This window comes from Cylas formicarius, unplaced genomic scaffold, assembly GCF_029955315.1.
Source record: "Cylas formicarius isolate icCylForm1 unplaced genomic scaffold, icCylForm1.1 PGA_scaffold_10__41_contigs__length_53128322, whole genome shotgun sequence".
NCBI classification, from domain to species: Eukaryota; Metazoa; Arthropoda; class Insecta; order Coleoptera; family Brentidae; genus Cylas; species Cylas formicarius.
Genome location: NW_026844214.1, coordinates 44,982 through 70,834, shown reverse-complemented (window position 1 = coordinate 70,834; position 25,853 = coordinate 44,982). Strand labels below are relative to the sequence as shown.

Genomic DNA, 25,853 nt, shown 5'->3' with positions numbered 1-25,853 from the left:
GTTAGTTTCGTAGATGCGAAAGCTACAGGCCATTCGTAGAGTCATCAGTCTGTTTGGAACTTTAAAATATGATCTAAATTAAATTTTATCTCTAATAAATTGAATGTCATATTTGGAGGCTCGCTCTAATACTCTCTCGAAATTATTTTCCTGAAATACTTCGGTGGCAGAGATTATTCGAAAAGGTAGCCTGCAAAATTAATAGGGATCGATTGATATACCAAATGTACAATAATCAGCTGACTGGTCGTTTATTTTGACTTGAAAGAAGCCATTTTTCATGCTTAAGACTGTGAGAAATGATTTATTACTTAGTTTGCTAGCAATTATATCGGCTCTTTGAACCCTTTGAATAGTTTGATTTAATTTTTTTGATCCAGACATATCCTTCAATCTTGACAATAACAAATAAAGGATTGAGCGACTTGGTTGGCTTGTCGACTTTCCTAACCATACCAGATTGTCCAACTTAATTTTGACTCTACTAAGTGCTTGAGGTATATGTCTGATCGATTGAGTTTGAGAGACGAGGACTCTAATACCTAACTAACCAACCCAGAATTTCATGGATATAAAAAATATATTAATGGCAGTTGCATTAAGAAAATTGGGGAGAGTTGTTTGTTTGTATTTTATCATATTTTTATAAGTTTTTTTGGGAGGTTTAGGAGGCGAGGACGGAATTCATAGCCATAAAATTTATATTTAAGAAGCCCTACACGACAAACACCACAGAGAATATACGCACCAACGACGCATCTGACTTAAAATTCTTTTTACAAACTGGTAGTTCCTAAACCTAAAACTACGGGGACTCTCGCCCCATATAAACATACCACAGGTTATGCAGAATGCCGGTGCATTTTTTAAAATTTAACAAGGCGTAATAATATTTCTCATAAGATCCAAAAATAAAAATACCTTAAAATAGTGGTGCAACTAATGGGTTTGAATACCCTGGATCGTAATTTGAATATGTCGCGTGATTTGCATAAAACACCTTCCACCCCGTGCGGTGAATATTCAGAACAGTAAATACAGTTTTCCCGTTTCCGTCTAGCTTTGGTTGAAAGATTCTTTATCTACAATTATGTTAACTTTCTCGATTCTCTCCCGGATGAATTTAGATTTTTCAATTTTCGTAAATTTTTTATACGAATTAAAACATTATCTTCTCCAAAGGCGGACACGTTGATGACTGGTATTTATCGTTTGACTTACTTTTTGCCTGGAACGACATACCTGCCCCTACGTTTTTTAAACAATGAAATAATGCAAAATAAAAAATAAATAAAACGCAGCATAATCTAGCATTACTTTCAACTTGTTTTCTCAATCTAACAGCTCTCAGAATTAAGATATATAAGAATCATTAAAAATGTTTGGTTAATAATGCAAGTCAAAGACAAGATTGTTTATGTAGAGTTGGAGCAACAAGTCAAGTAAACAAGTATCATACTACAAGATGTTTCAACAACTCGATGCTTAATGCTAGTTATTCTTCTTTTACATTCTATTTTTTGTATTGCAAGAAAATAAGTCATGTAAAACTTTAGAAATGAACAAGATTTGTAAATAGTATTTGTCGACACTTCTTTGAATTGAATAAGAGTTTTCGTTTTGGTTTCCCACTGGTTATTTAAATGTGTTGCTGTGGTTTGCTGATATCAATTGAGTTGGAAGAATCCTATTTCTCAATAAATCTACATGTCGGCAAATTACATCATTTACTTTTAAACACGGAAAAGAGTTTGTAAAATAAGGGGATGAGGGCTACTAATGCCGACTTCAGAATTTATACTTCGTGTTTTGGCTTTTCACGACAGCCGGACGACCTTGAGGTTTTTTATTAAAAATATCCTCACCTAAAGAAAATTCTTAATTTCATTAGTAAATATTGTGAACGATAATCCCATTACAAGTATATTTTGTTTTGCTGTATTTAACAAATAATTTAATTAATGAATATACGAAATTTTTTCCGGATCAACTATAATATTTATTTCCAAGAAAGTTACCGTATACGTATTTCCATTAAAAAATTAACGAAATTCCCGACAGACTAATTAGAGAAAGCGTAATGATCGTATTGAAATGTTTCTACGAAATGGGAAACTGAAATGGCCGTGAACGAGGGCAAAACATTATAAGCACGTTACTGTTGTAAAAATTGAGCTCAGTTATGCTTTCCTGACATTTTAAATATTACTTACAGGAAGTTTCAAAAATAAGATTTTCTTCGGCAATTTGTTATGTTTTTTTTAACCCAATTTCGTTCAACTTTATCCATACTTATCTCTTACCACCTTTGAAATAAAAATGAATTTTCATAATTTTTAAAACCTCATTTTTATTTTATTTTAAGTGTATTATTTATTAATTGTAATAATCAAATAAAATGTAATATTAAATTGTTACCTTGTTCAAAGCAAGATTTTGAAGCTTGACAGAAAAGAATATTCTGTTTTCATTTATTGTTATTTACTTTCGGAAAAGGGCAAGCTAGATGTAAAGAAACTAAAGTTTGTAACCTATTATTCAGCATTGATATTTTAATATAAAAAGAAAATGTGTCAGTTGATATGTAGTAAAATCGCATTAAGCTTTCTAGGCACTTTATTCAAAACACTGTTCAGATAAAGGTTGGAAAAGGAAAGTTTATACAGAAAACTTTGTATAGCATCCTGAATTCAAATTTCTAAAGATAGGATAAGCGCAATCTAGTTTAAATGAGATTAACTTTAAGATAGGCCTATAAACAACTTCAAGCGAGTTCTTATGGATGGCATAAAAATAGTCCCATATAACAAAAGCTTATTCCAACCTGAACCGAACGTTGTGTTTCTAGAAAGAAAACTCAGCATTTTCACAGCTAAAGAAACTGTAAAGTTTTTAGGATTAACAACTCTTAGTTTTGAGCCGAAAAGGTGCAATTAGCCCGTTCTCAAGTCTACGAAAATGAAGTGAATATAATCAGTAGACTTAGATAACTCGTCAATAAATATATCGACCAGCTGGAAACTCTTGAGCTTCGCCAGATGTTGGATTATTATAATTAGTTTTAGTCCCAATATAAAAAATATTCTGTGGTCAAAAATCTAAGTAAAAACTGTGAGAACCTTGCTAAATTGGTAATCACTGATCGCTTGCTGATAAAACCGTGCTGATTAAAGGCATTGCACATGTAAGCCGGCATCTTAAAGATTTTCCCGAAGTTACGCAATATAGAGATTAACCTGTGATAGTTGTCAATAATCCCGATGTCGCCAGATGATTTAAAATCAAAAATGGAAAGAAACCTAACCTATAATAGCATATGCAACTCTTTCTTTCTCGGAAATCTCAGAAATTGACGTTCTTAACATAATTTCAAGTGTCAAAACTACTTCCACTGGATTAGATAATATTAATATTTTAACAATCAAATTGCTTGTACATTTTCTCCTGCCTTATATTACTCATGTAATAAATTTTTGTTTAAAAAACTCTGTTTTCCCAGCAGAGTGGAAAAAATCTATTGTATTACCACTAGCAAAAATATCTAAGCCGCTGTGATATAATGATCTACGCCCAATTAGTACTTTTCCCACTTTGTCCAAAATTCTTGAAAAAGCGATAGAAATAGAATTACAAAAACATGTAAAGCAAAATCACATTCTCCCTTCCACGCAATCCGAATTTAGGAAAGGTCATAGTTGCTCCACAGCTCTGGTAACAATTACTGATAATGTACTATCGGCTACAGATAAAAATAAACTTACAACTCTGATTATGTTAAATTATAGTAAGACATTTGACACTCCCAATCATAGTATTTTGAATTCAATATTGAACTATGTAGGACTAACATAGAATTATTTCAACGATAGATCACAGGTTGTGACTTATGCAGGAAAAACTTCTCTTTTATTAAATATTACAACGTGCACCTCAAGGTTCTATTCTATGCCCCCTCCTTTTTTTGAATCTATGTGTCGGACTTCCCTTATATTTATCAGTCATGCAGCCAACATTATTACGCCGATGACACGCAGCTTTACCTGTCGTTTAGTCACGATGAAAGCATTCAAGCTCCTTGCTGCGCTTAATTATGGTCTTGAAAATTTAAACGAACTCTCCAAAAAACACTACTTGCAACCCAATCCAAATAAATCGGCTGTTATGATATTTGGAAGGAAGATTGAGATAAAAAAATTTGAACATACGCACAAACTCGATATTCTAATACAGGATGAGCCAGTAAAATTCTATTAAACTTTTAAAAATCTAGGACTCACCTTAGATTAGGATATGCGATTCACAAAGCATGTAAGTTGTTGCCTCCAGAAAGGTTATATGAAATTAAAGCGGATATATCAACAAAAATGTCCTAACCAGAGACGTAAAATCAATGCTGTGTGACTCGCTGGTCCTTTCACAGGTTAACTATTATGATACTGTTTATGCTCCGTGTCTAAAAAACACAGATATAGGACGAATACAGAAACTTCAAAATTCGTGTTTGCGCTTAATTTATGGAATGAAAAAGCGCTATCCGGTTAGTCATACGTTAAAATTGAGTGGTTGTTAAATATGCAAAATACCTATATAGAGCAAATTTCTACTTCTGCATTTTGACTAGTAAAACACCTTTGTATTTGTATCGCAAGATTCGCTTCAGGACTGATGTTCACAACTTAAATATTCGATTTAAGGGAACACTAACACCCCTTCTCCAGAAAACAGAATTATCTAAATGACCTTTCTGCAACCACATTTCAAAAGTACTTTACAAATTGCATCTTGAAGTTAAAGAATCAGTTTCAAAACAAACATTTAAGAAAAAAGTGTCCCAGAAACTATATTCAAAACAATGAAAATGGTCTGAATAATATTTTACTTATGTTTATATAATTATTGAATAATTGTCTACTGCCGGCAGATTATATAATCATAAACATTGTTGTTCGTATGTGTCACTTTATTATTACTTTATTATTATTTTAGTTATTATCTTTTGTCTTTCGTGTTATTATAGTTTCTTTTTTGAATTTGATAAAACTTATATGGTAATTTTGCTGTTGCTTTCATCTTCTTGATTGGGTTAAATGTAATAACAGACTTCCAGTTATTTATTTAACTTGGTAGTACTGAATCCCGCTCTTCTTTTTTCGAATAAAGGACCTTATTATTATTATTATTATTATTATTATTATTATTATTATTATTATTATTATATTAATCAAATTGACACGTGTATATTAAAAACTAACCGTTCAAATGATAAATGACATGCTATAAGTTCTATTATGTTTCTCAAAAGGATAAAGAGATAATGAAATTACCGATTGTTTTGTAACACCCTGTATTAACACTTCAGAATTTCAAATCACCAACTGTTTATTGATTTTATACTTTTTAATTCTACCGATACATTTATAATTCCAATAACTTTGACACCGCGTTTTCATATGAAACACAAAAACTGAAGTTTCGCCTCTATACCGCATTTTTCAATTCACCGGTATATTTTATTCAGGCGATACGTACCAAAAATAAAGAACCGCGTCGAGCCCACAACTCCGACTTCTCTTGAACATGCCTTTCACGCTTATTCTCGACTGCTGAGGGGGCGGGGAGCTTTGAAAATATTTTCCTTATATTTAAACGACTGGCACGGGAAAATATTGAACAAGTTTTTACAATTTCTACAATGTTGTTGTTGCGGTAAGAAGGGATTTCGAACGCCGTAAAGAATTGAAGCGGCTTTAAGAATAACGAGAAGGGAAATATTTTACTAGCGGATTTTGAAAAGAACACTTGCTAGTAAGACGAAATGTTTTCGTCAAGTTGGAAATTTTGTTAGTGTTGGCCGTAGCAGTACAACGTCTGAAGGCAATATGGCGTCGATTATTAAATGTACATTGAGCATTGATCAAAAACCCGAAAACGTATTTTCAAAGATCTTAAACTTAAATTGTTTACTATAATAGTAGAAGGACTACACCTCTTCTGCGCCCACCGTTCACCCGGACCGGATTTTATAAGTTTTTTTTAAGAAAGCGCACACTATGGGGAAAATTTGTGTTTTTGAAATGTCGATATCTTAAGGTGCTACTTATACTCCTATTTCAACAAAGTACTACTTAATTTTCGCCACGAATTCTCTGTTATTTAAAAGTATTGTGATTGAAGCGCTGTTGGAAAAAATATAGGGCAATTCCTAATTCCTAATTAAAATGATTTCAAAATGCAATTCTGCTTCTCCCATATAGCTACTAGAAATGTGTAGGACTTTCCTTTGCTAAGAATACAACGCCATCGCTGACACTCGTTCACATTATCTCTGTGGCTTCCGAGGCAAATGAATTGAAAAATTGAGCTTGGATGCAATTCAACAAGATTTTGTTAAAAACCTTATTATTTCGATACATCATCTATTGAATGAATTTAAACACGTCGAGCCGAGACTAAAGCTTTCAAAATAATTTCTATTTTTTAAACACTTGTTTTCATTAGTTATCGGATTGAACTTACATTTGGATCCTTACTTGTAGCATTTTCACAGCTTCATCAGAGAGGTTCGCTTTGAAACAGTGTGTCTCCAATAACAATAAAGATGACGTTCCGATTAGAAAGACAGTTGCTTTTCATTGTTTCAAACTATTGGTAAACGCTTCGTCTTATTTTTGCATTCTACACATGCACAAATTCAAATCTAAACAAAAATTTCTGAAGCTACTAAAGAATCATTGCGGGAAATGTTTCAAAATAAAACAATGTTCCTCGAGGAAATGAAAATGTTGAAATAACCAAGGGTCCATTCGTAGTCGGGTTGATAACGATTTTCTATCACATTCGGCTACGATTAGGCGAGAAAGTGGATGCAAGTTGGGAACTACTCCTCGCCACTGTGTCTCGCAAATTTTAAACGGAAAATCGGTTAAATTGACGACCTGCACGAAAGCGGCTCGAGGCAATCGGGGAAAAACGAGTAGGTACAAAAGCAATAACGGATTCTCTCAATCATAAACATTCCGATCCGGACGAAAATAAAGTTCAATACGTCACAATCCTTCTTGACGTACTATACGTGTCCGGCAGTGAAAAGTGGCATTGCATCGGGCATACCGAATAAAATTATAAATGGATATATCCGCTTGACCAAGTGCACAAAGGGACCCTTTGATAAAATTGCGAAAATGCCCAATCCAGTTTTCGATGATATTTTGAATGAAGTCATTTCTAGAATTGCAGCTATTTGATATTCGGGTAGGTTGGATGCTCAACGTTATTCGCGCTGTACGGCAAGAAATATTATAGCTCAAATACAACATTTATTTTTTTTCGTATTCTACGATCAATATAAGGATTTAATATCTAGACCAACCAATTTTTTTAGCAGCGAAGTTAAAGTAGTGCGTAGTACAAAGTGGCCAAAAATTAAATCTAATATAATAACAAATTACTGCTTTAAGTCTGAAGAATAGATGTATTGTGTTTTTTGATTGGTCGATAAGTCGAATTTCTCAATAAGACGAAGTTGATCTTCCACTTATATTTTTCGAGAAAGGTTAGAGATTATTAAAAATGGAAGCATTTTGTGGCTTCCATCAATTCGTCTGAAATTCATTATTTCATGGAAGTTGATAATGAATTTCCCACGGACAAAACTATTTTGGAAAGACATCTGACATCTGGTGCCTGATGAAAGTGATGAAAAGGTCCTATGAAAGAGCGTATGTATTTGCAAATTGTCACTGAATACCAAATTTTTACACAACACTGGACAAAATTAATTTTTTTTTAGAAAAAAGCAAAACCAAAGTACACACTGATAAGTGGTTATTATATCCAGTGGAAAATGAGAATACAGATATTTAAACATTTATATATATATATATATATATATATATATATATATATATATATATATATATATATATATATATATATATATATATATATATGCTGCATACATAACGCACATATATATAATTCATTTAACTCTTTAATCTCTATTTTTAGTTTTATTCATAGCATCCATGCATGTATACGTTTTAGTAGAGCAGCTATACATATAATAAAAGTATTTTGATAACCATGTACGTTGCAAAAAAAATATAATAAACACACTCCACCTCAAAAACTACTCGACTCGAAGTAAACTGACGAAAACTAACACCATATTTTGTAACTTTTAAGGGAATGTCCTTTTTTTAATTAATCATCTATGGCACTTTGCTAATTTTTTATGATTTTGTTATATCGTAATGAAAATGTATACAAAAGAAGAGCGCATGAAGGTATTTCTTCAGTTTCATGTCACTTTTATTGTTAATTTTGATTAGTTAGTTGCCGTGATAACCTGGCCAGTAACTTACTTTTCAAGTTTCGTAATATGTTTTAAAAATATCTTTTTTAAAGTAATCTAACTGGTATTTTTGAAAAGAAGAACGACGCCACTATTCGTTTGTTATTCTAAGCAGAAGCAGAAGTCATATGAACATGAGTGGTATCTCGATATTCCAGAAAACCATCGCTAAAGGCTTTCATAAATTTTTGAAATATACAGGGCGATACGTTTTCTGGCACGTTCCAGTTACCAAATTGGTAGACTCGTTCATTTTAGAGACTTTTTTGCTTATCGTTGATGAAGATCCTACTGAAATTCGTATAAACGATGAGATGTGGCATCCGTTTCATTTGGCAATTAAAAAACCTATGTCCAAAATATTCCCCTTTAAATTCAAGCTTTTAAGGTTAACCTTTCACCAACCTCATATACAACAGGACCACCGCCATTCTAAAAATATGTTATTCGAATCGTAAGTTTTTAGTTTACTCGGGCTTCTCAATTATCAAGCATATATCGCGATAATAATTACATAGATAATAGATTCTTGTTCGACAAAAAAATATATTGACTAAAATCTCATGAAAGATGTTTGTTAGAACGGTGCATTTTATTCAGCTGTCGTATTCAAATAATCTATATGTAAAATGTAATTCACCGTAGCATTCCGGAGACAACATCGGCCATTCGAAGCGATACGTACTCGCGTGGCAATCCATGGGTTTTATTGTACTAGAGACAAAACCACGAAGCTTTGTCCCGACGATACCTCTTTTCCAAACAATGAAACAAATGGACAATGATTGCGGACCACAATTCCTACAGTTTTTTTATCTCTACCGTTTGCCCGCAATTTCGGTTTGTTGCGATGAACAGAGCTCGACGCCTTTATCTAAATATATGGTTTTGTCTACTAAAGATATTAATATTATATTATTTCCAATCTAAGAAAATATTTTACACAATACTGTCGATTTCTTCGTTTAGTAGCCTGCGAATGTTTTTGTCAGCATTAAATACATATGTACCTACTCCACAACGATGATCATTTTATCTTTTCTGATTTTTCGTAACTGTGTATTACCCTCTTTTCCAGGAAGCACTTTTCCAAAAATTAGTGCATTTTTTGCTTGCTGAGCAAACTTTTATTTTCCACTAATCGTTTCTATTCAAACTAAATTTTAGAAAACCGATTACCGTTTCAAAATATCTGTTTATCCTGTTACTATTGAAACCAATTTTTACACTACATTAAAACAGTCTCGAAAGAAGCAAAGGCTGTGGTAAAAGGTAAAAATAAGCAAATATTATGGGCAACAATAATTTAAACAAATTTAGCGACCATTTTCAAATCTGTTCGTCCAACAGATTTTGAAAAAGATTGATTTTAAAACCTTGTAAATAGCTTAAATTTAAACATAAAACAGTCCTATAGTCCTATAGTATGCATTCTCTTAAATCGTATGTTATATTCTATTATTGAATAAGCAACTGCATGTTTTACCAGCTAGCCTTCTAAAACTATGTAACTAGTTCTTTCGAATTTTCGAATCGACTTTGGCGCTTACGAAAAAAGTGTAAACAAGGATCGAAAAAAAAATTTTTTTGACAATAACTAAACAGATTGTGTTCTGAAAAACTCAACGCCGAGAAGTTAATTTTTAATGGAATCATCTTTCGATTTAAAGGTAATATAAACTCATATATATATATATATATATATATATATATATATATATATATATATATATATATATATATATATATATATATATATATATATATATATAATGTATAATATAAACTAACACTTCGATATGCCCCTCCCTGTTTCATAAGTTATAACTGAACAGCTTGTGCTACCTAGGAAATATCCTGTCTGCCAATCCAAATTGCAATGCCAAGCCAACCCAAAATTGTGGTTGTGGTGAATGTGACCTAGTTCACGTCTTATTTAATTGTCCTATTTATTTGGACAATTCGCAAGTTTCACAAGGCGTATTTAGCAATGCTAAGTTTCTTTATCTTCATATTCCAGTATCCTGTTTCAGAAATATTGCTTGCTTTTTGGAAACATGGTCGTTCGAATTTGTAGTTGTCGATAGAGATCAGCGAATAATGATGAGATGTATCAAAACGTTGTTACGGAGATATCTTTTGAAAGGCTAATAAGTAATCCGGCCAAATTGCCTATGGTGCAGGCCGATATTTAGTTAAAAAGAAACCTACATTCCAATAGTATCAATATAATCAAGTAATACTACTACACACGAAGAGGTTCGGGGAATCACCGCCTAACTACCATTCTGCATATGTTTTCTCACAGAAGTGAGCTGATACGAAAAATTGAAAATTTCTGGGATTCCCGGTTGAGACAAATTTGGGTACAGCCCGTTAACGATGCAACAGTAACTTTGACGTACAAAATGAGGTAGTTTGTTAACATTCCAGTAGAAAAATCTATACGTCTCGCTCGCTAAAAACTTTCAGAGGTCGTCTTTTCCGGTTAACCCTTGCAAAGTTGTAAACTTTTACTTAATGCCTCAATTCAAAAGTTCCGGTTCAGCGCAATTGCTCTTCCATCTACGGCGTTTTCGACCGAGCGCGCTATGACAAAATAATTTACACGAAAATGGCGTCCAAGTATATGCTTCCCAATAGTTTTAACCGAATGTGCCGAGGCAGAAGTGGTATTTGGTTTTTTAGTGGCCTATTTTCATATACGATTGCTGAGTAAAGTTCGACTATTTGTAGCAGAGATAGTCGGTTATTTTCATTCTCACCTCTGTTTCTATGTACTGTGAAAATTAAGAAAATTGGTTTGCATAGATTTGATATTATTTGCGTATGTTCATTCCTGCCTGAGCTATAATATTGTATGTTGGAACCACTCTCTGACGTAGAGTACCATAATATATAATAATAATATTAATAAATTGTGTTGGTAAGAAAAACGAATCGAAATAGACACATAGAGGAATCAAAAAAAAGGGGAAAAAATTAGAAGAATAATAACACAAACAAAGGAAAAATTGACCAAGAACCTAGTCATCACGTTGATGAAGTTATATTCCTACACTGCACACGAACAAACTTATAGAGATTAACTATAAAAGCTATAATTATTTTAAGAAAATTACAATTAATTAAAAAAAACTTTCTAGTGAGAAAATAATACTAAATATTATATTATTTAATATTATATGTAAACCGTTGAACAATGTTTTAGTAAAGATTCCTTGTGTGAAGTGGGTGTATTTGACGTGATAATTATGTAAGTAAACACAAGGAAATGATGCTTATGACTACTCCCCATGTTCATCCATTTCAGTTCAGTCATTTTTGGTCATATTAGGGATGGACAAAGGCAAAGCAATCGCACAGCAGAAACGAAACAGCGCTTTAATACAGCATTGAATACGACCACAGTAAATAGATAGGCAGAACATAAACACTGTAAAAATCCGCTTGTCGAGAAATATAAATATGAAATAAGTGCAATGGCCTCATCAAAGCAATATTTAGTTAAAATAAATGGTAACAAATCGAGTCTATTAACTTTTGGTAAAAACGCAAAAAAACTTGGAAAATATTTTGAAGATTGACACAAATTGAAAATCTTATGTTAACAGCGTTTTAATTACGTTGAGCCATGTTTAGATCGGGCGAACGTGAACAGAATCCAAATAATAAAAATAAAACCCAGAACAGAATAAAAATAAAACCCAGTAATTCATAAAGCTAAAGTTAATGCACGAAAAATAGACATCAGATTCATGCAGCGTGTCTCTACTTGCATGAGGAAGTTTCCCACAGGGTGGATGCTTAAAATTTAAACTTAAACAAAGTGTTCGAAGCTTCAAAAACAAGTACACGTGCGTAATTCTACAACTTCCAGGCTACTGTGAAAGTGTATTACTATTTAAAAATTCGATCTGAGTATTTAATGGTACTGTAAAAATTTTTTTGATAAATAACCGAAACCAAACAACCAAATTTTACTATTTCTCATCCACAATTTAAGTATAGATAAGCCATTGTTGAAGTCGGCATTTTCAATGCTGGCAATTTCAAAATATCACTTTAAAGTTAAATTTTGTGCAGCACTTATTCCGCACACCATTATAAAATATTATTGCATAATTCAAAACTAAACAACTAGGTAATTGGCAATATGAACAATAATTACGATTCGAAAATAAACCTAGTTTAGCAACTCTTGCAACCCACTTCGATGCCGGTACAAATTCGTAACTAGTTTATATCCGCCATGAAGTCAACTTCGACGGAAATTAAATACGAATTACTGTTTGTGCGTTTCGCCTTTGGGTATATTATTTTGCGTAGCATTTATGGAATAAAGTTAATAATTCGCAGCAGGTTCACAGCAGAGCGTTTTTAGCGAAATAATATAAAGTTTTCTAACCGCTTACCATTTACTTTATTCGATGCAGTCCATTAATGTTAATTACTATCTAGTCTTAAATTATGAGCATTTTTCTCATGCAAACTTAGTTTAAACTTATATTGGCGTAAAAATTGCATTTCTTAACAAAAAATTAGTCTAAACGTAATTCTAAGTTAGCAGGTAAAGAAACTGCTCAAATTGCCCTCCTTGATATTGAATGAAGTATTGGCATAATTTTCTTGTTCTGCGTAACGCATTAAGTAATATACAGGGTGTATTCTAATTGAACGCGGACGAATTTTGGGTTCACTTTAAAAAAAACTTCATATGAACATATGTGCTAAACGTCTTAACTTTTGAAATACAGAGTGGTAAAGTTTTCAAAAATAAAATATATTTTTTAATATCTGTAATTTTAATGAAATTTAACACACATGTACTATGTGCCAATAGTCATTATTTAGAATACCACAATTTTTTTTAAATAGACCAGTCACACATGTCTACTTTGGTAGAATTTGATGGTGCGCCATTAATTTTTCTTAAAGACAAATTATTCTTAAAATCCCCAATCATATCTAAAGAAATTTTTTTTTAAATTTTTTCTTCAATCCGAAATTAAAAAAAAATAAAAACTTCTTTTCTGCATAGTCATAGTCTTTTTACAAAACTTCTGATCACGTAAAAACGCACAAGATCAATATTTGCCCTGTGTTTTGAGAGAGTCATGTTGAGATAACATCGAATCAATAATTCAAAACGCCCCGGAGTAGCTTTTACCCGCTTGCGGTTTTTGCGAAACGAGCTAAAATAAAAACACGCTTCGTTTTAATGGAATATGACGTAGATAAGTGCGATAGATTAGTTTTTGCATTAATTTTGCGAAATTTTCTGCATGGCGCTCAAGCCAGCAAGCCTTATTTCCAACTATTCCGCTTCGATCAAGAAAAGAGCAAATAGTTAAAAAGATCACATTACAATGTTATGGGTTATCGCAGAACTCAATTGGTATTACGCAAGATTTCAAAAACTGACACAGACATCCAAAAACACCCCTGAATGTCGAAAATTATACCATCACAAACATATTTAGCATTTTTCTTTGTTCTCGTGTGTCTCAAAGTATATCGTTGCTTTGCCCGGACCCTTCCCCAAAAAATGCGTCCATACGTTACGCCCTATTGTTACTGGATAAACCCAAAAACCAAAAATTTATTCATAGGTTGCAACTATGACGTAAAAGCGCCTGTTCAGAATCCATTGTTTCTATTTTCAAAAGTCGGGTTAGAGACCTTTTGGGATGGGTAATTTAAATTTGCGCCTTCACCCAGTTTCTCAAACCCGCGTTGCCCATGTGACGGCTTGTGCTCAACCGCACAGGAAAAAGACGAAGTTTTTGACATTTGAGATTCAAAAAGACACTTCCGCATGGTCCGGCGCCAGAAACAGAGCCGATTCCGCAAGTCCGCGAGTTTCAAGCGCGAGTGCAATAAACGGGGCCCCGTCTGGAACCGACGACACGATAGCCTGCGGTAAGTCTTCAGAGTGGGTCGTTGCCTATCGTGTTCGCTTTTTTTACCATTTCGCATCCCAAAAGGGTTAAGCCAACCTTGAACCGTTCGACCCTATTGGAACCCTTAACAGCGCCATTTGACATTTCAATTCAATTTGGTACGCAGACATTTCAAGGTATTGAAGGAGGTCAAGAGACCTCGTAAATTTTAATAATTCATAGACCTTAAGGAAAAAAATTGAAATAATTCCCAGTCAAGGTTGAAAAAATGTCAATAATTCTAACGAGCAGGAAAACTAGCTCGGTAGGAAACATGAAATTATTTTCCAACAAGAAACACAACCTAAATATATTTTTTATGGCTAATCAACACAATGAATTCAGTTTTGTTTGTTGAATTGTTTCAAAATGAAATTCAAAGGTAAATGTTAAATTAAATATTTTTTTAACTAATAATATGCAGTACCGAGTTATCAAATTTGTTTTTGATACATTTTTATGGCCCTCAAAGTGATTTAAACTTACAGCGAGGTTGTCCAGAGAATTGGGCCATTTTTCTACTGTTTCTACATTGTCTACTATGCAGCAAGGACACTAAAGTTCTAAAGGTGAACAACAAAACCTCAATCGCTAATAGAAATCATAATTTTTAATTATTTGAGTTTTTCGCGTGACTACATTTTTTGTGTGAAGGGTCGTACCAAAGAAGTATTGGGCAAAACATTTTAACACGCTTGCATTAGACGTTATCAGCCGATGTTTGTCAGGAGTATAGTTGAGGTTCTTGGTCACATAATAAAGTTTCCTGAAACAGATGAAGAAAAGAATGGTGGGAAGCAATTGCAAGTTTGTAATCAATTGCCCGGTGTAATAAGGAGTATTGATTGCACTCACGTGACCAGAATTGTTTCAAAAATTGTAATCCCTAAAATGCCTAGTTTAAACAGTAACAGTTAATATTTATTGAAATAATTTCAAAATTGACATTAAAGTCAATGTACTTACTGCATAACCCCTAGTGTCATTGTAACGGATAACGCTACCAAAATTGAAGAACATTTGTTACAAAATAATATTTATTTTAAACGTGTTTTGTGTACTAGTTTGTTTATTCTTAAGCGCACCCAGTAAGTAACAAAGAGATAGCTGCGGTCATAATTTGATTCAATTTGGACCGAGGAAATTCTAGGCTTAAAAGCCTAGGAAAACAACACTTTTTCGAGTAACGTCGACATAACGGAGTATCATGGTGCGCAGAAATTGAAAACTTTGTGTTACAAAAAACTCGTCATAACCATTAAAGTTAGATAAGGGTGAAATTTCAAAAGGCGAGTAAAAAGTCCTTACTACGTGGAATCATTGGAAAACGCATAAATTTTAAGGCAACCGCTTTGTTTTTCACAAGTGTTGGAGTCAGGTAGAGAAACAATCGAATCTGAAGAATTTCCGGTAACCAAACAGTTATAGTTAAGTAAGTAGTGATGTTAGTTCGATTTATAAAAATAATGTCGTATACTTGTGAAAAATTTTATACTAATTTATTTATTTATAAATAAATATAAATTATTTGACCTACTCATTGTTTATTGAAATTTTCAGTTTTTAAACTAATTAGTTATTAGCTTCTTTGGGCTATAACGAAAACATTATACAGCATAGTCTAGGTTGCTGCGACGTCTCACTGGTTTTGCGCAGTACAGTGGCAATTCTTTGTAATTTATTCTAAATGGTAATTAAAAATAGTATGTTAAACAATGTTTAATAAACGAGTGACTTGGAAAGTTTATCAAACGTGTTGCATATATTCTTTCTACGACCATCGGTTTTTCGATACATTTTTGCAAAACAACACGAATACACCGACCGTCAGAATTGACAAATGTCAAAATTCAACAGTGGGTAATATCCCCGAAAACATCCGATTGCTTCCAAATCCGTTTGGTAATATGCCGGAAATGTTCGAACGAAACTGATACCGCAAAATGATACTTTACGCTACTAAACTTGCTCAATAAACAAACAAAATGTGCCGTGCGAAGAACAAAGGTCCTAATTGGGAACTTCGAGTGACCGCGAAGGTGGCAAAGTGCGTATTTGGTGGATCTGCAGTGTGAGTTATAATCAAGAAAACAAAAGAAGGTCAATAAAGTTCCTGAAAAACGTGTCAATTAACTTTTCTATATAAATTAAAAACAAAAGAAGATAGTAAATTACCATTATCTACCTACTACAGAAATCCAAATTTGACCACCTTGTACCGGGTAATCATTTACAATGTCCCCTCCCTTTAACTTGCTTAACTTTTGGGAAACAACGTCAAATACAAAAGGTATTTAAAAATAGTAATTTATTTCCAAGATATATTTCGATATATACCGCTTGTTGCAGATATCACCCACCGATAAAAGTTATATATATTTCTTGTATTCCTTTATCTAAATCCAATAGTTATTGATGTAAATGCGCTTTTAACATAAAAGCAAAATTTAAAAATAAAATAATATTCTATAATTAATACAATTCATATCTTAGGTGACTGTGAAATAGGTCGTCAACAAAAAACAAAATGCTTGTTTATAACTGACAGAGACAGTTACCAGTTAGAGATTTAGAAAAAACTTACGTTCTTTTTATTACAAGATGCCTTATTCTGAAAGAGGGCTAAATTTTTTCAAAGGGAACTAATTAACGTTCGAATGCACTTTCCTTGCAAAAAAAAAATATTTATCGAATCTCTGAAAAATTTCAACAAATATCCACCCTAGCCAGGAAAAAGAACAGATAATCCCAAGTTTTCCATAATTAAAATATCAGAAAGACTGAAATAGGAATCATTCATTAATCGTACGGGAAGAGTCAAACCACTCTGAGAAAAGCAGGATACAAGGCATTTAAAATTAGGCCTACCACAAAATTAACGCCCAGGCATCGAGAACAAAGGGTTGACATACAATGTTATCGAAAATGATGCTTATTTAAAAAATGTTTTACGGACCGACGAGTCATCATTTCCAATCAGTAGTAGGATAAATCGAAAAAGCAGCAGACAGTGGACCCCATTACTTTAGTTTAAACGTTAACGGTTATCTAAATTTTGCGGCAAAGAGAGACCGAACGAAAAATTACAACTAGCATCACAGAACATGAAAGAGCGTTAAAACTAGGACAAATAAACTCATCAGCAATTGTCGAACACAATCAAGAAACCGGATATCAAATTTTATTTGATAAAACAATCAATTCTTCTACCAACGACAAATCCGAGACTCTTTAGAAATCTATAAGCAATATGGGGATCACAAATCCGAGTCAATATTTTCGCCCCTCCTTTAGCTTCTCAAACAATATCTAAGAAGGTACAGAGTTGAACTCGAGTCGGTTTCACTTAAGCCCTGAAGAAGCCACAGGATGATTGGCGAAACGTCAGCAAGTTCGAACAAACGTAGGAGGAGTCAAGAAGTTTTGAAAATAGTATTTGAAAAATTAATTTATAAATTATAAATTCTAGCCCATGTATCTTAAAAAGCATTGGATTTGCGTACAGAACATATTATACAAGAAATGTATATGTAATGTAATGTAATGGGCTTTATTAAGAGTTTCGTTAAAAAAATTATAACTTTTATTTGTGGGTAATGTATATATAATAATATTACTTGCTAATAGCTTACCAGTTTTTGAATAACTTATTTTCCCGAGCGTTAAATAAAACAGTTAAAGGGGAACGTTATAAATGGTCGCCCGTTCGTTTAGGTGCCTTCTTTTCTCTCTTATTCGCCCGTAACTACAGCCTAATATTAGAGACTTACCCTTTGGTCCTTGGGCCTGGTCTCCTGTCGCCTCGGAACGCCTCCCTCCGTATCCGAATAGATCAGATTCCGCACCGATCCGATGAATCGAGGCTCGAAGATGACGCTGGGCAGAGCGAGCAGGGTCAGCTTGCTGTTGTACCACAACGGCATCCCTCCCACGAAAACGTCGGAGTTGGTGGCGAAGCGGCCAAAGTTAAACTCCTTCCCTCTGGAGGTGCGCATCTGAGAAACTCCATCCACGGTCAACATGGTCCGTTCCTCTTGTCTCTGGACTTGCACCTTGTGCCAATGACCGTCGTTCAAGTCGCGTCCGATGGTGATAATTTGAGCGCCACCTCCGAGGTTATATCTCAGTCTTAGCGCGCCTTCGACGAGCTTAATTTCGAAAAAATCGTAGGTACCGCCGTCGTCGCTGTAAAGCAGCAGCCCGTTCGGCTGTTCAGTCTTGAATTCGAACTCCAACGAGCCGTTCGTCCCGCCTCCCCACTTACGAAATTGCGAGTAGGAATTTTTCGAACCGTCCAATACGAAAGCGTAAGTGCGGCAGAGCAAGATGGTCGCCCACAAGGCCGCTCCGAGTCGCGTCATCGTGGTTCCTTTACGTTAAAATTGGATTTCGCGAGTTAAAGGACGCTTTATCGATCGAACAATGTTATACAAGTGAGCACGAGAGATGTTCCACATGTCTTTCCCAGATTAAACCGGAGTACACCGCGATATGTTTGGATTGAACGTCGTAAAGCTGCTTATACGGCCCTGGCGTCTTTATTGATAATATATGTATATATCTAGGCAATTTTGCGGAGTTAATGTTTTCTCCGGTGACAAGTAGGTCGAGGCGGAGTGGCCGTCTTGCTGCACCGAAGTTTATTGAATGGCTGTACCTGAAAATAAAGGGAATTTGAGGAACGCTGGTTAGATTATCGTGTATTTTATATCGGTCATTAACCGAATAATTCTTTGTCTACTGTTAAAAAAAATTGAATGGCTTTGGATATTTTGTTGATTGTTTGGTGGAGGGCCACAATTTTTTTTAACGCCATTTATTACCATTTACTATTACGATTTTAAAAAAGGGCCCATGAAGCCATACTAGCAATATAATCTTTTTTCCTGTATTTCTGTATATAAACTTGAAAACAACCATATTTTTTCAATAATCCAGGTACATTTTTGCCAAACAACACAAAAACATTCATTGAGTGACTTGTGACATGACCGTCAGAATTGACAAACGTTAAAATTGAAGCCGTTGTGGTCAGCGGTCGGTGAATCGTAAAATGAGGCTTTCCGCATGCTTAATCTGTGTATTGGGCATCTTAGAAGAGGGAGTAGAAAAATGTATATTATGCAATAAGTCTGGCAAAATTTACTAACCAAAGTTTTTCTACCACCGTTAATTTTTGCAAAACAACGCGAATATGTTCACTGACATGACCGTCAGAATTGACAAACGTTAATTTCGAAGCGTGGGAAATACCTCCGAAAACATCCGATTGCTCAAAACCCGTACGGTAGTATCCCGAAAATGCCCGAAGTGGCTTGGATCCGTGGGACAAGACATTCACGTCGTAAAGTGACGTATTCTGCACGCTAGATCGGTTTATAATTAGGTATTATACAGAAGTGAGTAGAAATATAGTATTGTTATTATTTTATTATTACTGCACCGCTAATAAATCATCAACATTAGTGTCAAAATAATGAAAATTTTTACCGCCTCTGAATTTTAAAAGATATTCTAGATAACTGGCCATCTTGACCATGTCTATTGAGCACTTTAAAGTCTCAAAAGGCGTTTTGATCCTTTGCAGATTTGTTTTATTTTATTTCGTTTTTTGCTTAATTATCGATTTGACAATTAGACTGATAAATCGTTAAATTATTCAAAGCCGATCGACCAGTGAATATTCTATGCGAAAAACACGAATTGGTTAAGCAGGGAATGCATTAATATAGCCGTCTGACAAGGGGTAATTACATTTAATTATAACTACCTTTAGCGGCGGCTAATGCGGTTTTCAGGACAAAAACACAGAGTTAATAATAAAAATATTTTTGTTCGACTCTAATGTTCCCATTTTATTCATTCTTTATCAAAATAGTTAAATCGTTATCTCAGATAAGCATTTGGAATGGTGTCAGATGTGGGGTCACAGAATCGGTAACAAAAACGAAGTTCAAAGACCCGTAAATACATTTTAAATTTTTTTTAGAAATATTTCAACGTGCCCACTACCAAATTGTAAGTAATTTGACAGATAAAATTACCAGCTATTTTTCCCGAATTTATGCGTGACGATCGTTGCAACACGTTTGTGCTGAATTGTGACCTCTGAAGTAAAAACGCAAAGAACATAAAGAGTCACGAAGACAGACTTTTGAACAAAGGAAAACCCAGACGAGAGAGGATGCTGAACCACACGATGAGACAGAACGTGGAAATAAAACGTGACATTATCGATGACATTAGAACCCAACAGTTAGCGTAATGAAGACATATCCACATAACGAATACCAAAGAAAGAAGAAAGGAAGAAGAAAATAAAAAAGAGAGTTTCGAAGAACATAACCTAAACAAAGGGAGTTCAGACGAACACACGTACGTGGCGACGTAATAAGTCACAGGCGACGAAACAATCTCTACCTGCATCCACCGTATCGTATTACGTCGCCAGGTAACATGTGTTCATTTGAACTATCTTTATGCACCTGCTGCTGAGAAAGGGAATCGGTAAAACAGTTCTGGAAAGAGGCCTTGAACAAGGTTTATGATTAGGAATCGAGATTAGAAATAGGAGGAAATCGAATGTGTAAATTTCACTTTACTTTCCTAGAAATAGGGCAGCAACTGCCACCGTTCTGAGAGAAATTATAAAAGTTTTCATCATTTGAAAAATATGCAATCCTTACTTAGGTTACTATACGAGGGTCACTCAAATCGAAGTTTCGGAGAATAAAAGATCGCAAACCGACCACGTCTCATTCTGATTAACTTCGTATATACTTTTTTATATATCTTTTATAGACGATTCGACATTTTTCGTCTACGAGTAAGTCCGACGATCTCAAGTTTTAATACCAACAGACTCAACGCTTTTATCACGTCGCGAAATAAAATGGCGAAAGATTACATGGCGGGGTACTAAATTTTCGATTAATTCGTTGTCGAGAGCGGACTTATTTATAAAACTCAACTTTGAATTATTCGGCTTTATAAGTTACGAACTTCATTTCGTAGATACCGACCGGCATGTATATTGCAGAGTGGTCCGCCTACCGAATTCCCAAATTAGCAAGTTTGTGTGGGTGGCGTTCGTTTCGGTTGCAAAAGTAATATTTCAAAAGACCGACTCAGAAATACGAATTTCGCCGAGCGTCATATTGCAAATAAATTCGCCGTCAATATAACTTAAAACTGTACGGGATATATTGAACTATTGAAAATTAACCAACATGTGCCGAGTGATGAGGAACAAATTTCTTTTATTAACTTGGAACTGGTTTTCATTTCAATTTTTTAAAAACAGCCATTTTTTAAGACCTACACGTATATTACATACTAACTCCAAAGTTTCGGTAACTGCAACGGCTCGAAAGTAATAATTTGCTTTTGAGTTGTCATAAAAAAATTTGAAGCACTGCTGAATATTCAAATATTGAATACAAATATAACAAAGGACCTCTAGCGAATTATAGGCGATTTGTGAAAGCTAAAATTTTGCAAAATGTTAACCTTTTACTTGTTTTGGGCCTAAGACTAAAATAGTGCAATATTGTAGAGATCATGTCTGTGACAGTAGCTATGGGCAGTATACCAAATCTTAAAATTATACGTTTAATTTTATTAGGTGCCGATGTAATAAAAATCAGTATAAATATACATATTTTTTTTTCTAATGATTTTTTATCAATTAATATATTTAAGACATATTTCTTAAGACAACAAAATACAAAAAATAGCAATGGGATATCGTTATTAGCATGATTTTCTTAATAAAGGGGTTAACAGAAAAAGACTATAAATTATGAGGAGTGCGTCTTACAAGAGATACAGCACACCTATTGTTTTGTCTATTAAAATATGTAGATATGTACAAAAAGCCATGGATGTTACGTCTTATAAAATATCGACAAAAAAAGAATGATTTCTAGTTATATCCCGTGTATGAATGCTAGGTAAGTACTGCCTAATAAAACACATATTACAATTTTAACACACGACTGTCTAACATAAGGTAGGTGTTTAAAACTTATCCTGAAAAAAGTCATAAAATTTTAGTAGAAAAATTAAATTAAGCCTAGGTGGCTGAAACAGACTTATTTTTTTTTTAATTGGATTCTAATAAAAAAAAGTTAAACGTAAAATTTTAAAGTTTAAAAAACATTCCATTATTTTAATCTTAGGTCACAAATCGTGCGGGGTCCTTTGCAATTTAAAAAGTTAACTTAATTAAAAGAATATATTCCTGTAGGTTATTCTATTCTAAAAAAAGTTACATACCAATACTAATACTTAACTTCTATTATATCTTTAATGAGGAGATTGAACAACAGGGGTCCCAAGTTAAAACCTTTCGCGGCACCAGAAGTAATAATCATTGGCCAAATGAAAAAAGTTGAATATATCGGAATTAATGATGTTGATGGTTACTGTCATCAGCATTTAGATGATGTTTTAAAATACCGTTTCATTAATAAGCACTTGCTGAGTTCGATCAGACAAAACTAATTTCAGCAGGCTCTGAATACCTTCATTCAGACAATTAAGACAGAAACTAAACGGTAAAATATTTCCATTCACGTTAAAAATATTGGAACAAATTATTTGAAAAAGCTGTTCCGGATATTATTCTTACCCCTGGTTTTGTTATTACTTTGGCTAGTATTAATTTCATAATTCATATTATTCAGATTTAACTTTCAGTTTTTTGCATTAAGTTCCATTTAGCGATCATCGAATTAAAACGCCGCTGACATTAAAGGAAAAAATCAGAATAATAATAATAATAATAATAATAATATAAAATAATAATAAGAAGAAGATTAAGTTTGCTGTTACTGTTACTGTTCGAAGTTACATTTACTACCAGTGGGGTTGTATCATGGTAAAATTGTAGGAAGGATAGGAAGAAACAGTCGTCTTGAAAACTGGACTCCGAATTTACCTGACATTGCGCCAATCGATTTTTGTACTGATTCGAATAAATGGAGAAATAGTCCAGAGATGATATTTGGCAAATTGTCATTTGTACAGTGTGTTTGAAATTCGTTGTCATTGCGGGATTTTTGGGTTGTGGTTTGCGGGTCATCGTGCTACATTTTTGGGGAAATGAATGATGCCGTCAACAGAATTTTCTTATCCCATTGCGTTTAAAAATGTCGCGACATGCGATACTTCTCGTCTTTCCGTTAATCGCTATTGAAATAATAAAAAACGTATACGGAGATTGTTTTACATAGAATCCAATGGAGCAGCTAGTTATATATATATATATATATATATATATATATATATATATATATATATATATATATATATATATATATATATATATATATATATATATATATATATATATATATATATATATATATATATATATATATATATATATATATATATATATATATATATATATATATATATATATATATATATATATATATATATATATATATATATATATATATATATATATATATATCCGACACTTGAATGTTGTCATATTTTGTATTTGATCAAGAGATGATGTTGCCGAAACAGCTGTCATAAATGATTGAAATGTAAAAATTTGAACATTTTTTGTTCGAATTTAATTGTGTTAAATGGATTTTCATCAAGTACAAGTCATCTAAGTCCAATTTGTGTATTAACCGAAATTTAGTGCTTCGTGTTTGAATAACATTCGGAACAACTTTTTCCACTTCACCTCTTCATTCATTTTTAATGCCACATATTGTAGAAGGTACGATTACAGGGCAATATAATAAAACGAGAGTTATACAAACTTATCTACTCCAGAAGCTTTCACATTTTTAATTATGTTCACGATATCATGAGTAAACTTTTCTAAAATATTGTTATTGGAGGCAGTATGAATGTATTAAGTACTAAGCAGCAGTGTTTCGAATATATATTGGTAAACGCAAAAAAACTGGACTTGATATTAACATTGTCACTCAAAGAATAGTAAAAGATTCTGCTTTGTCGTCTCTAACCTCCAACTCGAGACCTGAACCCGATCCTTAAAATTCCCTTCGGAATTGGAGCTGCTATTGTCGGAACAATTCCTATCCGACTGTCAAACGTCGGGTTTCTCGGTGCTCGGAGGCAAATAACTTATGCAAATATTCGGGGAACTCGCAAGCTTAACGCTTAATGTAAAATAAATGCTTTCTTTATTGAAGCTAGCAGCGGGGGGAGGGTTTTCGATCGTCAGACCCCGAAAGCTTTCCTTACAAAATACCCGCGTCGACCGAATTTCGCCCAGTTTGCCGGACCCTCGACGAGATCGCGTCCAAGTACTCACCCTTTGACGTTTGCGACGTGCGGCCATCAATTTAAACCACTTTTGAGTCAATAATCGACACGAGATGGCACGAAAAACTAAACGAACGCCGTATATTCGCGAGCAGACACTGTGTGTTATCCTGCGATCCTGCAGCAGTGACGTCGCGATCGGGCGTGGGCAGCGCGCAGGACGCCATGCGCCTGGCGGGATCGCGATCAGGAACCATCGACGGAAAGACGGGATTATAAGTCGGGGACCGCGTCGTCGATTGAATTTTATGCCTATTGCTCGTATTAGTTGCCAGTATTTTCTTCGACGTTCCTTTTATTTCTTCGGAAACGAGTATGGTCGCATGTTAGCGGCGCGTAGAAAACATCAGAGTATGTTTGACAATTTCCCTGAATCAACAGAAGTAACCTTTATTTACCAATATGTCCCTAAAATTGGAACCCAAGCAGCAATTCATGGAAATGTACGACAATGTATAAAAATATACTCTTTATAAAACTTCCGGATTCCTCCTGCGTCGGTTTTTGTTGACTCGAACTAGCTAACGTTTCGCCAATCATCCTGTTGGCTTCTTCGAAGCTTGACTGAAACTGGCTCGCATTTTACTCTGTACCTGCTTTTATATTGCTTGAGGGAGGCGGAGCAAAATAAGAGGCATAAACACCGTCTTGGATGATCGATTCCCATATTGGTGACAGGTAAAGACTTGAGTCGAGGTTAAGATTGTTAGGTTGCTTATAAATTTCTATAGACTCTCGGATTTTTCGTTGGTAGAAGAATTAATTTCATGCAAGAATTTTAGTGTTCGGTAATTGCTAATGAGTTTATTTGTCTTAGTCCTAAGGTTCTTTCTTGTTCTTTGAGCCTAATTAATATTTTTCGTCCAGTCTCTTCAATGTATTCTTTGTCGCATATGCACGGAATGCTGTAAACGCCTCGCATCTTAAATGGAATTTTGCCTTTGACGGATCGAAGATGTTGAGAGATTTTTGGAGAAGTGGTCAATCTGGTTTTGGAGTTATATTTCTTTAGAACTTTTGATATGTGGTTAGTGATGTTTTGAATGTAAGGACCCAGGTCTTTACCTGCCATAAATATGGGAATCAGTCATCTGGGACGGTGTTTATGCCCCTCATTTAGCTCCGCCCTCCAGTCTTCAGTCAGATTCTGAAGAAGCCAACAGGATGATTGGCGAAACGTTCGACTCAACAAAATTTGACGCAGGAGGAATTCAGAACTTTTATAAAAAGTATTACAGTAG

At 34.0% G+C, this 25,853-nt stretch overlaps 1 protein-coding gene across 3 annotated transcripts in view; it reads right to left on the bottom strand.

Annotated features, from left to right (window-relative positions):
* Window positions 1-24,799, bottom strand: part of LOC132696714 (neurexin 1) — a 157,579-nt gene extending 132,780 nt beyond the window's left edge. For 2 of the 3 annotated variants that reach the window (XM_060661705.1, XM_060661713.1), the window contains exons 1-2: window positions 24,602-24,799; window positions 18,066-18,952 (exon numbers count right to left, since the gene is read on the bottom strand). In XM_060661705.1, coding sequence (XP_060517688.1) covers window positions 18,066-18,656 — 591 coding nt within the window. In that variant the 5' untranslated portion in view covers window positions 18,657-18,952; window positions 24,602-24,799. The remainder of the gene's footprint in view (window positions 1-18,065; window positions 18,953-24,601) is intronic. The other variant, XM_060661721.1, reaches the window with a different exon arrangement.
* Between the last annotated feature and the right edge of the window lie 1,054 nt (window positions 24,800-25,853).